Here is a 13,663-nt window from a genome sequence, read left to right on the forward strand (position 1 = left end):
GAGGGCCCCTCCCATGGTACTCTCGGGAGACGCCTGCTTTGTGGGTGGGCTTTCTGATCTGCCCCCTACCTGCTACCAGGCTCTGAGGAAGGCCACACTGTCCCCAACACCACTGGTGTGCAGATGGCTGTGGGTGGTGACACGGGCACGCCACGCTCTGGCACAGGCACTTGATACTGCATTTCCCAAGTAGGACAGATAAACAACGCTACGGCCAAGCAGACGCCCCAGGGAGGAACCTGGTTTTAATGGGCCCTGTGCTCAGGGAGGCCTTCAGTCAGCAGGGTCGCCTCAGCAGCATTTGGGAGCCTGCCCTGCAGCTCCCTGCCTCCACCCTGCACGCTGTGCCCACACCCCCCCCCCCAACACGCAGGTGAAAGCACAGGCACCATGCGTAGGCCCCGAGCACCCCGAGTGGGGCGGGGTGGGGGGAGGAAGTCAGTCCATAATGTTGTAGTTACGGATCTTGGGGGGCCTCTGGCAGCCTTTAGCTTTTGCAGGATGAGACCGGGAGGCTCCTGTGGTCTTGGCCTTTGCCTGGGCTGCTGTCTTCATCCCTGGGGTGGCAATGCCTGCCTGCATCTTGACGGGGCTCCTGTTGGCTGCTGGAGGAGCTGGGAGCTCTGTCAGGTAAAGAGAAAAAAACAGCATGCATCAGGATCGCAGGGGGAGCAGGAGGCTGTGCTCACAGGCACTGCACATGTGCAGCACTTCTGTGTCCCCGGCCAGCGGGGGCCCTGTGACCCTTGGCCTGGCTTTCCTCCAGGAGTCCATGAAGGCCAAAGGATCCTCCTGGAGTGTCCAGAGAGCTGTGGCCTCGCCTTGCTCAGTGGGTCCTGCTTGGCAGGGACTGGGCCTGCCCCTCCACTGGGCACCTGGACATGTGGCTCTGAAAATGGTCCTGTTGTGACCATTTCGTAATGGGTCCCAGGAGGGGGCAGGGGTGCTGTGTGGTAATGGGTCCCAGGAGGGGGGCAGGGGTGCTGGGGTAAATGGTTGACTCAAAGCTCCTCCTCCCAGGCTGCCCCGGGTGTCCCTACCATCTGAGACACATTGCCTGCCCCCGCCTCCCCGATGGGCCAGCAGTGCCAGGCTTTTGAGGCCAAAGGAAAGGCCGTGCTGGTGGGCACCACGTGGCCAGGCACAGGCCAAGGGCCCAGGAGTGCGCTACACACAGAGGCTGGGGCCTAAATGCCAGGTAGCCCTTCCTAAGCATCGGCTAAAACCATCTTCGCAGAGGGGTGTTGTAGGTGATCTTCTTTATCTGGCCAGTTTTTCTCTACTTTTCATTTTTTCAATTAAGAATGTGGGGTTTTTTTTGGTAAAACAACAGCAAAATGTTATTAAAAATCCATGCAAGGGCTGGGCTTGGTGGCTCACGCCTGTAATCCCAGCACTTTGGGAGGCCGAGGTGGGTGGATCACCTCATGTCAGGAGTTCAAGACTAGCCTGGCCAACAATGGTGAAACCCCGTCTCTACTAAAAATACAAAAAATTAGCCGGGCACGGTGGTGGGCACCTGTAATCCCAGCTACTTAGGAGGCTGAGGCAGCGGAGTCGCTTGAACCCGGGAGGCAGAGGTTGCAGTGAGCCGAGATTGCGCCACTGCACTCCAGCCTGGGCGGACAAGGGCAAACTCTATCTCAAAAAAAAAAAACAAAAAAAACCCCACAGTAAGATGTGAGCTCAGCGTCCACTGCGTGGCCACACTGTGGCTGGGGTGAGGTCTAGAGGACTCCAGCACGTGGCTGAATGCAGCCCAGTGGGCAGTCTGGACAGGCTGACCCAGGCAGGTCAGCGGGCGGCCAACGCCTCCTGCTGGAGCCCAGCCTGTGTGGTCTGCGTGCAGCCTGGGTGACTGGGAAGCGTCTGTGCTTTGGGGACACTGGCAATGACGCACTCTCAGCTGGGCTGCGCAGTGCCCATGGGGGCAGCCACACACTCCCAGCCCTGGCCCTGGGCCCCTCTTCCCATCTCAGCTTCTTCCACTCCGATCCACTCTTGGGGTCTCAAGACACCCGGAACCAGTCTTCCTTTTCCTGCAGCCCTGTTGGGGTCACACAGTCACACAGTCCCTGGCCCCCTGCTGGGGTCCTGGGGGGCCCTGGACGCTGCCTGCTCCCTTTGTTTCCAACCCCCAGAGGAATTCCTCCTCGTCACACAAAGGCTACCACCCTTTATCTCTCAACAATAAGCCCGCCTGACCTCCTGGTCCCGGCCAACGCCCCCATCCCCACTCCCTCCCCCCACCCCCCACACTGGCTGGCAGAGGGTGGGGTATCCCGTGGAAAGGGCTTCCTGCCGGGAAGCTGGTCCTCTGACCAGGCCCTAGTGCTCCACTGTGACCCTGAGGCGTCTCCTCAAACCCAGAGGCCTTGGTTGTCCCTCTGTAATGCTCAGGGATTCTGGGGCCTTTGCCCGGCTTGATCCTCCTGAGACGAAGCCTGTGAGGATTTTCAGAAAAAGTGAGCTGAGGGAGGGGGGTGAAGGGCCTGCCCCTTTGCCTGGGAGGCCTGAGCTGGCCCTGCTGGGAGGACCCTGGCTGTATCCCGGGGCAAAGCAGGGAGGTGTGAGTGGGTCACAGTCCCCGGGGCAGGGAGGGTGAGCTGGCCCCCTCCCCAGGGCAGGCCGGCCCCTAGCTCAGAATATCCACTTTACAGGCTCTGGTTTCTTCACTGGTCCTTTTCCTGCGGAGCCCTCCTCAGTGATGGTGGCAGGGAACTGGCCATGAGCCCAGGACCCCAGGGCAGCGGACAGCCCCAGCCCAGCCAGTCCTAGGTCAGAGGCACAGAGCTGGATGTGTCAAGGCGGCTGCCCCAGGCGTGACTCCCTGTGACCCCGGATTCTTCTACCTGATGCTAATCTGAGGTCAACCCAGTAACTGGTGTGTAAAAACACTCTTGGCCTCCACCACTCTCTGCCCCTCCTTCTCGCCTGACCTGTTTTGCCGAGCCTGGCCGGGATTTCTCTTTCTGCGTTGGGCTGACTGGGCCGCAGGGAAACCATGTGGACACACAGTTTGCCGGGCACAGCGTGAGGAACGCGCCTCTTGGGTCCTGCACCCCTCCCCCACGGGCTGCTTGTGCTCTGGCCCCGAACTGAGCTTCTGGAAAGTTCCTGAAACATCCAAGGCCTTGCAGTGATTAACCAGGGGAGGGGGACTGGGGCCTGCTTGCCCCTCCCAGGCTTAACCCCTCCCAGGGCCTGGTGTGTGCTGAGGCAGGGCCACCCAGGCTGGGCTCTGTCCCCTCAGGCGGCTGCAGCATACTTGGAGGGTTTTTAAAATTTTTATTTTTATTTTTGAGACGGAGTCTCACTCTGTCACCCAGGCTGGAGTGCAGTGGCGTGATCTCAGCTCACTGCAAGCTCCGCCTCCCGGGTTCACGCCATTCTCCTGCCTCAGCCTCCTGAGTAGATGGGACTACAGGCGCCCGCCACCACGCCCCGCTAAGTTTTTTGTATTTTTAATAGAGACGGGGTTTCACCATGTTAACTAGGATGGTCTCGATCTCCTGACCTCGTGATCCACCCACCTCGGCCTCCCAAAGTGCTGGGATTACAGGTGTGGGCCACCAAGCCCGGCCTTGGAGGTTTGAAGCTGGTGGAATCTCAGGGAGGACATAGCCTGTCCTATTGCAGGGTAGGTGTGGCCCTCACTCCCATCTCAGCCTGGGGGCACGAGAACTCTGAGCACAAAGAGGACGGAGCTGGTCCCCAGCTTTCTGGCCACCCTGTGGGTTTCTTCTCCTGCACCTGAGCCTCAGCTCAGCTCTTGACCAAGTTGGCCTCTGGTGGCTCATTCTCCAGGCTGCTCCGGGCTCTCTGGGTGCCCCTGGGCACACCTACGTAGCTTCCTAGGGCTTTGGGAAGGGCCGGACGGTGAGCCCACGCCTTCCCTGGTTCTTCAGAGCCTGCCTTGGGGCTGGGGAGGGCCTGGCCCTGATGGCAGCTCAGGCCTCAAGTCCATTCTGTGGCACAGAGGCCCTTCCGTCTCCCTGTGGCCTCCGCTGCTCTCTGTGGTTCACCCCTGCTGTGTCAAGGGCCCTTGTTCTGCTGAACCCCCTCTGGCTGCCACAGGGGTCCTCACGCACCCAAGATCAACCCTTCTCAAATGCATCTAATTATTTCCAAGTCTCTTGGGAACAAGGCTTTTCCCACCACTGTCAGCACGGCACCCAGGCCTTTAGTGCAGACAGTGACAGTGAATGTGACTTGACTCCCCCCACCCCGAATCTCCAGAAGCTGCGTGCACCTTTCCAGGGTCCCCACGCCTGGGAGGCTCACAGGCCACGCCCACCCGTGTCTCCCCAGCCTGCGTCAACCCTCACCTGCTAAAGTCTCCTAATGGACACCCCCACCCCTGAGCTCCTGGAGCTCAGCCCTGGGGGGTCACCGTGGCCCCGGGGCTGCCTTTGTGGGACTGTGTGACAACAGGAGAGCAATGGGGTACAGGGGAGGGAGGCCCACGTGATGTGGTTCCCACGGTCCCTCCACAGGGGGACACTCCGGGCCTGCTATGTCCAGCTGCCTTCCCCACCTCACTGGCACATGGAGCCTGGAGCCCCCACTGGGCAGATGCACAAGAGGGGAGGGTACTGGACATTGCAGGCTCCAGGGCTCTGGGCAGTCCTGCCACCCATCACTCAGCCTGGTGAGGCAGGGCCAGCAGGAAACCCCAGATCCTTCAGGCCCCACCTGCTGGCCTTTGGAGGAGAGGTGGGCCCTCGGGGGCCTGGGCGCCGACCACAGGCTGACCCCTTGTTTCATGCCAGCACCTCCTCTGGGCGCCTGTGGCTACTCCCCCAATGGCACTGGCAGGTCCCCTGCTGCTACTGAGCCTGCCCAGGCCTGTCTGCTACAGCCTGTCAGTGTTGCCCAATGTGGGCCCCATCCCAGCCCTTGAGAGGAGTCACCTAGTAGTGGGGTGCAAGCTGGAGCCCCAAGGAAGGGAATTCAAGGGAAACACATCGTGGGCATAAGGCTTTGAGAGACGTGGGTCTGTCCCTACCGGAGGCTGCATCACGGAAGGCGGGCACACAGGCCTCACTTGGGCGAGAAGAGACCCAGAGACGCATGGCCTTCCTCCTGGGCCGGCTCCCGACCAGAGCCCATCTGAGCTCAGCCCACAGGAAGGGGAGGTGCCAAGAACCCCAAGCACAGGTGGCTGCAGGCTGGTGGGTGCCGAGGAGGCCACTAGGAGGCTGAGACAGTGAGAGCCAGGGCCAGGCAGTGGCCTGAGAGCTGGACAGCCTCTGGGTATCTCCACACCCCACCCTTCTCCTGCCTTTCAGAAGAGTAAACGCAGGAGAACGCCCTGAGGCCCCGGAAGGAAAGTGACAGGCAGCGGCTGAGCTGGGGCGACAGGAAGTGGCAGCTGTCTCCGCTGTTTCGGAGGCATGGGAACTGTTTCCTGGTCCTAAAGTGAGGAATGCTGGCCTCATGCCCCTCGGGCCAGGACTCTGCACTGAGTGCTGAGTGCCTGGGCTGGTGTTTAGACGACTCGTGGTCTCTGTTGGCACTGTCTGGGGACAGCAAAAAGCAGCAGGGGCCAGTGTGCAGGGGAGATTCTGGGTAAAATTCATGAAAAGGGAACTTTCAAAAGGGGCCCATAGGGCCCTCCCAGGTCTGCCGGGCCAGCTTACAGCTCCAGGTGGGCACCCTAGCATCTCAGGGCCATAGACCAGCAGGTCACCGCCATGTCCCCGGGGAACAGCACTGCCTGCCACTCACTTTGCCTGAGACCCGTGTCTCAGGGCTGCTCCCTGCATGTCTTGGCAGGAGGGCGGACAGCTGGGAAGAAGGCCACACGCTCCTCCAGGGAGCCTGGCTCTGCAGGAGCTACGCCAGCCACACACATATCAGCTGCCTGACCTGCTCAGGACACTGAGGGCCACATGCCTGGCCAGAGGCCTCTCCCCACTCCCTCTTCTCCCCTGGAGACCAGGCCCCTGGAGTTGCTCTCCAGAGATCTGGGCAATGACCCTCTGGATCCCAGGGTTTTTGGTTCCCCTGGGAAAAGAGGCAAAGGCCCACACACCTGCAGCAGGTTGGGGGTGGGGGGATGCATGGCACAGTGGCTTGGCACCCAGGTGGGGCACAGATGCCGCGGGAGTGGGGAGTGGGGAGTGGCTGCCTCGAACCCTGCTGTGTGGCTTGTCACCCTCCATGGCGTCTCTGCGCCTCCGTTTGACTCCAGCTGCACGGCACACAGGGCGAGGTTAGCATCAGGGGCCAAAGCGGACCCCCGCCAGAAAGGAGGAAGAGGCCCCCAGGTAGGTGCGTGCTTCTGGGCCTGGCGCTCGGCACACTGTGAGGATGGGCGGATGGAGTTGGTCTGCAGGTTCCAGAATGAATGGGGCCCTGTTGTGACAGGAGAAGGAGGGCAGCCTGGGTTGAAGAAACACCCCCTGCTGTCCAACAGCTGCACTGACTGCCCGCTCCCCTGGCAACACCTGCCACGTGGACTGGAGAAGACACATTAGCCCCTGGGCTGGAAGTCGTGGACCGGCGTCCACCTGAGATGGGACTCTGGGAGGGAACAGCCGCCGGCCCTCCTGCCTCAGCTGCTCTCAGCATCCTACAGTGCCATCGGGTGCTCTCAGGACAGATGCCTACAGAATAGGCTTTTCTAAAGAAAGGGGGTGGGCTCCAGGGCCCAGAGTCACGGCACGGACGAGGGGGCTTTGGATCACTCTGCACACACCTCAGGATGGAAGTCCTGGTCAGCAAATGCATGAGCATTTCTGGTGGACCCACCTGCTCCTGGGGCAGGCTGGTCTCTATCCCCATGCCCCATCCCACGTGCCTCCTTGCCTCTGTCCACGTGAGGTTGGAGCAGCAAGCCTTCTCCAAGCTCAGAGTCAGAAGCCACAGGCCACTGTCCCCTTGGCCAGGCCGCAGTCCTTGACTCTGGAGCACTCGGAGAGCAAGTGGCAGAGACGAGTGACCTGCGGCCGCTCTGGCGCTCTGCCTCCTAGTGTGATGAGTGTCATGGCTTGCCCGGGTCCTGGAGTTGTGCTGAGAGAGCACCTGACCTGTGATCCCACCCCTGAAAACGGGCTCCTCTGTGGACAGCCGGGCTGTTCTTGCTCCTCGGAGGAGTCCCCCAGCCCCTCAGGAAAGAGGTTCGGCCCTGGTCACAGACTGGGCATAAAATCTGCATATTTATAGCAGGGTCCGCCGAAAGCCTAAAACAACAGTGAGTTTCAGGGCAGGATCTCTCTTGCTTGTGTTGCATTGGTGTCATGTTGTCGCTGGCTCTGAGTTTTAAAGGGAAATACACAGGGTAGTGCATGTGACGGTGTCCAAGACGCACAGCAGATTTTCATTCACAAAAAAATATGGCCACAAGAGCTAAACGGAAATACCTTCCGCTGTCCTTCCCAAGTCACAGAGCAAACACCTCAGTTCCCAGGGGTCCGCATCAGTTCTGGTGGAGGCAGTGACTGTGAGCGTGACCAGTTGGGTTAATTCGTCCTGACATTTAGTTGGGACAGCTATAGTTTCCTACCTCTATGACCAGAGAGTGAAGCGTTTCACTGAAGAACTGTGGCTGGCGTCTCCAGGAAAGGAAGGAGCCTCGCTTTCTCCAGGGCAGGGGCAGCGTGGGGCGGGGCAGGCCGGGTGTGTCTGTGGGGAGTGGGCGCGTGCTCACACTCTTTAAGCTGCGACTGCTTCCTTTAGGACAGAATGAAGTTCTTCGAGGAGGCCGATGAAGACAGAATATGGATAAGGCCAAACCTACACAAAATCCTTCTACATCTTCATATCAAAACATGTTAAACATAAACCTCCAAATACCTACAGGGATACAAGCACAGGGCTTCCTAAACAGGCGGGATATGCAGCCTCGTTCTATCCGAGGCCCACACAGAAAGTGTTGGGGGAGTCACTGAAGGAAGGAGGAGAAAGAGCTCAGAAGAAGCCATAAGAGAGCAAGACATGGACAGGAAACCAAGTGGCCCCAGCGCCCCGCAGGAGAGCTCAGACTCCAGGGCTGGGGTGGCGCAGAGGGGGGCGTGTGGAGCGCATGCCTGTGAGGGGCCTACGAGGCGGCTGCGAGGCATAAGGTTCTGTGAGCCCGGTGTGAGCTGGCAGATGTTACCACAGGACAAAATTAGAATGTGTAACTTGTAAAACAGCAGAGGAAAACTTGATTTCTCCAGTGTAAAACAAGAATGTAGGAAAATGAAACAAATGGAAAATAAATAATATGGAGATTAAGTTCCAGTAGACAATAGTTCAATGGATATTTATAGATGAGTAAACTGACTAATGAAAAAGAATTCTTAGATTGAACTTTTTAAAAATAAAGATCCGGCCAGGCGCGGTGGCTCACACCTGTGATCCCAGCACTTTGGGAGGCTGAGGCAGGTGGATCACGAGGTCAGGAGATGGAGACCATCCTGGCTAACAAGGTGAAACCCCGTCTCTACTAAAAATACAAAAAATTAGCCGGGCGTGGTGACGGGCACCTGTAATCCCACTTACTCGGGAGGCTGAGGCAGGAGAATGGTGTGAACCTGGGAGGCGGAGCTTGCAGTGAGCCGAGATTGCACCACCGCACTCCAGCCTGGGCGACAGAGTGAGACTCTGTCTCAAAAAAATAAAAAATGAAAAAAACAAAAGATCCAACAATAAAAGATCCAGTTAAAAAGACAGAAAAAGTAAAAATTAAAAAATAAAATAGAATTAGGCAGAAAACGTCATAAGAGGCAAATAAGTCTGTTTTTTTTTTTTTGAGACAGAGTCTCACTCTGTCACCCAGGCTGGAGTGCAATGGTGTGATCTCAGCTCACTGCAATGTCCACCTCCCGGGTTCAAGCAATTCTACTGCCTCAGCCTCCCGAGTAGCAGGGATTACAGGTGCCTGCCACCACGGCCAGATAATTTTTGTATTTTTTGTAGAGATGGGATTTCACCATGTTGGCTAGGCTGGTCTTGAACTCCTGACCTCAAGTGATCCACCCTCCTCGGCCTCCAAAATGCTGAGATTACAGGCGTGAGCTGCCATACCTGGCCAGAACTCTGCATTTTAAAAGGTAAGACTTCAGATGCAGAAAAAAGAAAAAAAAATAAATAAAAAGGTACAACTTCAAAACATGTCAAGTACTGACGGACAGAGCTGCAGGAAAGAGGTAACTGAGAGTAGATGAAGCTGTTAACTCACCCATGTTCCTCAAAAACAAACAAACCCATGTCCTCCTGGCAAAAACTCATCCATCAACGGAGACTGGTTGGCTTGAGTCATGAGGCACAGGAGGGCTAACCTTGCAGGCAGACGATTCACTTTCTCTTTCGGCAAACAGACCATGCCTAGAATCTCATCATACCAGGCCACAGAGCAAGTCTCAATTCATTTCAAACGTAACACAATAAAATTTGAAACCAACATCAAAACCTCTCATCCTGCTTCTGCTTCAAAATTGTAAAACCTACTACTGAATAATTTTTGGTTATAGAGAAAATCATAAAATGAATTATTTATGCCGGGCACGGTGGCTCGTGCCTGTAATCCCAGTACTTTGGGAGGCCGAGGCGGGCAGATCACCTGAGGTCAGGAGTTGGAGACCAGCCTGACCAACATGGAGAAACCCTGTTTCTATTAATAATACAAAAATTATCTGGGCATGGTGGCACATGCCTGTAATCCCAGCTACTCGGGAGGCTGAGGCAGGAGAATCGCTTGAACCCTGGAGGTGGAGGTTGCGGTGAGCCAAAGAAAAAAAAAAAAGAAAAGAAAAAAGAGCATATGTGCAGGAGTAGAAATAGACAGAAGACAGCCTCATGATCTCCTCAGCACAAAAACAGAATCAAAGACAGACTTTGTTTGTTTGTTTTTTGTTTTTGTTTTGTTTTGGGACGGAGTCTGGCTCTGTCCTCCAGGCTGGAGTGCAGTGGGGCGATCTCGGCTCGCTGCAAGCTCCGCCTCCCGGGTTCACGCCATTCTCCTGCCTCAGCCTCCCGAGTAGCTGGGACTACAGGTGCCCGCCACCACGCCTGGCTAATTTTTTTTGTATTTCTTTTAGTAGAGACGGGGTTTCACTGTGTTAGCCAGGATGGTCTCGATCTCCTGACCTCGTGATCCACCCACCTTGGCCTCTCAAAGTGCCTAGGGCCTTTTTTTTTTTTTGAGAGGCTGTCTTGCTCTGTCACTCAGGTTGGAGCCCAGTGGCGTGATCTCGGCTCACTGCAGCTTCGACCTCCCGGGCTCACATGATACTCCTGCCCCAGCCTCCCAAGCAGCTGGGACCACAGACGTGTGCCACCACATCCAGTCTTCTTATCTTTTAAAGCATGTTGGGCCTTGTTTTGAAAGAAAGTTAGGTTATATGTTTTCTTGTTTTTTGTTTTTGTTTTTTGAGACAGAGTCTGCTCTTTCACCCAGGCTGGAGTGCAGTGGTGCAATCTCAGCTCACTGCAACCTCTAGCTCCAAGGTTCAAGTGATTCTCATGCCTCAGCCTCCCAAGTAGTTGAAATTACAGGCACCTGCCACCATGCCCAGCTAATTTTTGTATTTTCAGTAGAGACGGGGTTTTACCAAGTTGGCCAGGCTGGTCGTGAACTCCTGACCTCAAGTGATCCATCTACCTTGGCCTGCCAAAGTGCTGGGATTACAGGCGTGAGCCATGGTGCTCGCCTTCTTGTCTTTTAAAGAGTGTTGGGCCTTGTTTTGGGTGAAAGTTGGGTTATGTGGTGTTTTTTCTTTTCTTTTGTTTTGTTTTTTGAGACAAGAGTCTGCTCTGTCACTCAGGCTAGAGTGCAGTGGCGCGATCTCGGCTCACTGCAACCTTTGCTTCCCAGGTTCAAGTGATTCTCGTGCCTCAGCCTCCTGAGTAGTTGGGATTACAGGCATGCACCACCACGCCTGACTAATTTTTGTATTTTTAGTAGAGATGGGGTTTTACCAAGTTGACCAGGCTGGTTGTGAACTCCTGGCCTCAGGTGATCTGCCCACCTCGGCTTCCCAAAGTTCTGGGATTACAGGTGTGAGCTGCCATGCCCGGCCTTGGATTTCTGTAGCTGCAGTTTCTCAGGTAGGTTCTAGACGAGCCTTCACTGCAGACAGCATCAGCCCTGTTCCCACGGTGTGGCTCCTCCTGAGTCTCCACTGAATGTCCACAGTGATCACTGGGGACCCATCACCCCGGCTGGAGCTTCAGTATGTCATGACCGTGTGCGAGGTCTGGAAGTTGTTCACCTTACATGCTCCTTTCTCCTCTTTGCCTGGCTTTGTGGAGTTTTCTTCTATACATGTACAGGCTGGTCCTCAGTACAGACTCAAGAGAACTCTGTGCAGATTTCTGGAGCTCTTTTCTGCAGTTTCCTCCTTGCGGGATTCTGCCCTGAAATGCCGGCTCTTTCTGTGTCCCCAGACCCTAGTGCAGTCTCAGCTCCGTAAGGGTGCTCAGCTTTGCTCAGGCCCTGCTTCCCTCCCTGCACCGGCAGCCCAGAAACGGCCTTCAGGCAGAGGGCCAGGGCCCCAGGGTTCACCTTGCCTGTCTCCCTTCCCACAAGGGTGGCGGTCTTGTCCGGGATCTCGGACTTGTCCAGGGTCTCGGTCTTGTTGGGGATCTCGGTCTTGTTTCACCAGTTGTCCAATGTCTGCAAACAGTTGTTTCATATACTTTGTCCAGTTTTCTAGTTGTTCATGCAGGAACATTAAAGTCTGGTCCTTGTAACTACGGCCTGGCCAGAAGCAGAAGTGAGTGCCAGCCGTTGTGTGGCCATAGAATAAATATTATCAGAAAGTAAGCCGATTTGGTTATTTCTTAATGTATTTACTTTGTTCTAAAAGTTATTTCAACACAAGTTACTTTCCTAAGTGGCAGTCATGGTTTCGTCACTACAATTTCAAGAAAAGAGCTAACAGACATCTACTTGACCATCTGTTTCTCAGAAAGTTCCGAGACTGCCCTGTCCTTTCAGAAGCCACAGGTCATGACAATCAGTGAAGGCGGGGGGCTGGGGTTGTCCGTGCCATTCAGGGCACCCCACTGCTCCCTTCTTGGCCAGAGCACTGGTTCTTGGATTCCTGTAGCTTCAGTGACAAGGTGCTGTGGGGCTGTGCGTCCAGCCTCATAAAATGTCACCAGCGTGACCCGCTCTCTCAGTCACAGCTTATCCTGAGAGCAGCAATGGGGCTAGAACGACAGGAGCAGGTAGTGAGAAACAAGAGAGCAGGGTCCTCTCCTTCCCGGACAGCAGGACTGTCCTGATCCCACTGCAAGGCTGCTGTGACGGTGGCCAGTGAGGCCCGCGCTGCATGTTTTTGCACACTGAGGAGCTGCCTCCATTCATTCCCCCTCGCATTCCTGGAGCCCACGTGCTCCTTACCAAGCTCGCCTCCTGGTTCATGTTTGGGTGAAGGGCTCCACTCCACGCCAGGCTGGGCGTGGGGCCCACACCTGTCATCTCAGCACTTTGGGAGGCCAAGGCGGCAGGACTGCTTGAGCCCAGGAGTTCGAGACCAGCCTGGGTGACATAGTGAGACCCCATTTCTACAAAAAAATAAAATAACATGTAAAAAGATTAGCCAGCTATGGTGATGTGCACCTGTAGTCTCAGCTACTCAGGAGACAAAGGCAGGAGGATCACTTGAGCCTGGAAAGTTGAGGCCACAGTGAACCAAGATTGTACCACTGCACTCTGGCCTGGGCAACAGAGCGAGAATAAAGTAAATAAATAAGAGCCCCAAGGCCCCCTTGCCTGCCCTGCAGCTTGGTCTTGCAGCTGTGTTGGGCTGTCCATCTCACCTTGGCCATCAGGAGCCTGACGTGCACCTTCTAGTGCAGGTTACCTGGGCCCTGAGGGGGTTCCCTCGTCAGTACACAGAGTGACGCCACAGATGGAAGAGTGGACTGTAACATTCCCTGCACGTTTACAGAGGAGGTACAGACTGTTCTTCACTGTCCCCGTTTCTTAACATGTCACAGCCGGCTCCTCACCCATCCATGGCGGGGCCATCCCAACCTGCTCTCCTGAACGAAAGCCCTGGGTGTCATAAGAAGCACAAAAGTGCCTGCGGAGGTGGGGGCCAGAGGCAGCATGGGGACTTCTGGCTGGGTGAGGGGGGAGGGGCAGGGGCATGAGGATGAGCTGGTGCTGAGGCCAAATGCTCAGGGCATGTTTTTATGTCTTGGGAGCCCAGCTGGTCCTGCAGAGGCCAATCACACTGAAATGCCACTCTGGCGTTCTACCATCCTTTCAGGAAAGGCCCAGAACAGTCTCAGCTCAAAAGCACAGGACCCCAGGCAGGGGAGGGAGGGAGTGTGTCCTCGGCGCCCACTGGCTCCTGAATGCAGAGGCTGGCAGCCCCTGCAGGGCCACAGTGACTAGGTAGAGGGCAGCTGGAGCTCGGCTGTCACAATCCCGTGCTCTGTCTTCTCAGCGGCGAGGTGTGGGAGTGGAGACACGCTCACCCACAGCCACTCCATCCCCAGGCGTGGTCCCACTGGAGCCCACCAAACCTCTAAAATTGTAAACATGACTCTTAGCTGGAGGGCCACCTGTGGGGCAGGAGTGTGCCATGATTTGGCCCATACCTTGTTTGGATTTACTTAGTTGCCAATATTTTGAAAAGGAAACACTTTATATATAAAAAGAACAGGATTTCCAGCCTCTCTCAGAAAAATGGGAAGACAGGCTTGTTGGCCCCACACT

At 56.0% G+C, this 13,663-nt stretch overlaps 1 protein-coding gene across 4 annotated transcripts in view; it reads right to left on the bottom strand.

The window, feature by feature from the left end:
• Positions 1-225: 225 nt before the first annotated feature.
• Positions 226-13,663, bottom strand: part of CCDC57 (coiled-coil domain containing 57) — a 114,134-nt gene continuing 100,696 nt past the window's right edge. For 3 of the 4 annotated variants that reach the window (XM_063599506.1, XM_063599505.1, XM_055102200.2), the window contains exon 20: positions 226-623. In XM_063599506.1, coding sequence (XP_063455576.1) covers positions 439-623 — 185 coding nt within the window. In that variant the 3' untranslated portion in view covers positions 226-438. Of the gene's footprint in view, positions 624-12,337; positions 12,502-13,663 lie in introns of all 4 variants that reach the window. The other variant, XM_063599504.1, reaches the window with a different exon arrangement.

Source organism: Pan paniscus, chromosome 19 (assembly GCF_029289425.2).
Source record: "Pan paniscus chromosome 19, NHGRI_mPanPan1-v2.0_pri, whole genome shotgun sequence".
Classification (NCBI taxonomy): Eukaryota; Metazoa; Chordata; class Mammalia; order Primates; family Hominidae; genus Pan; species Pan paniscus.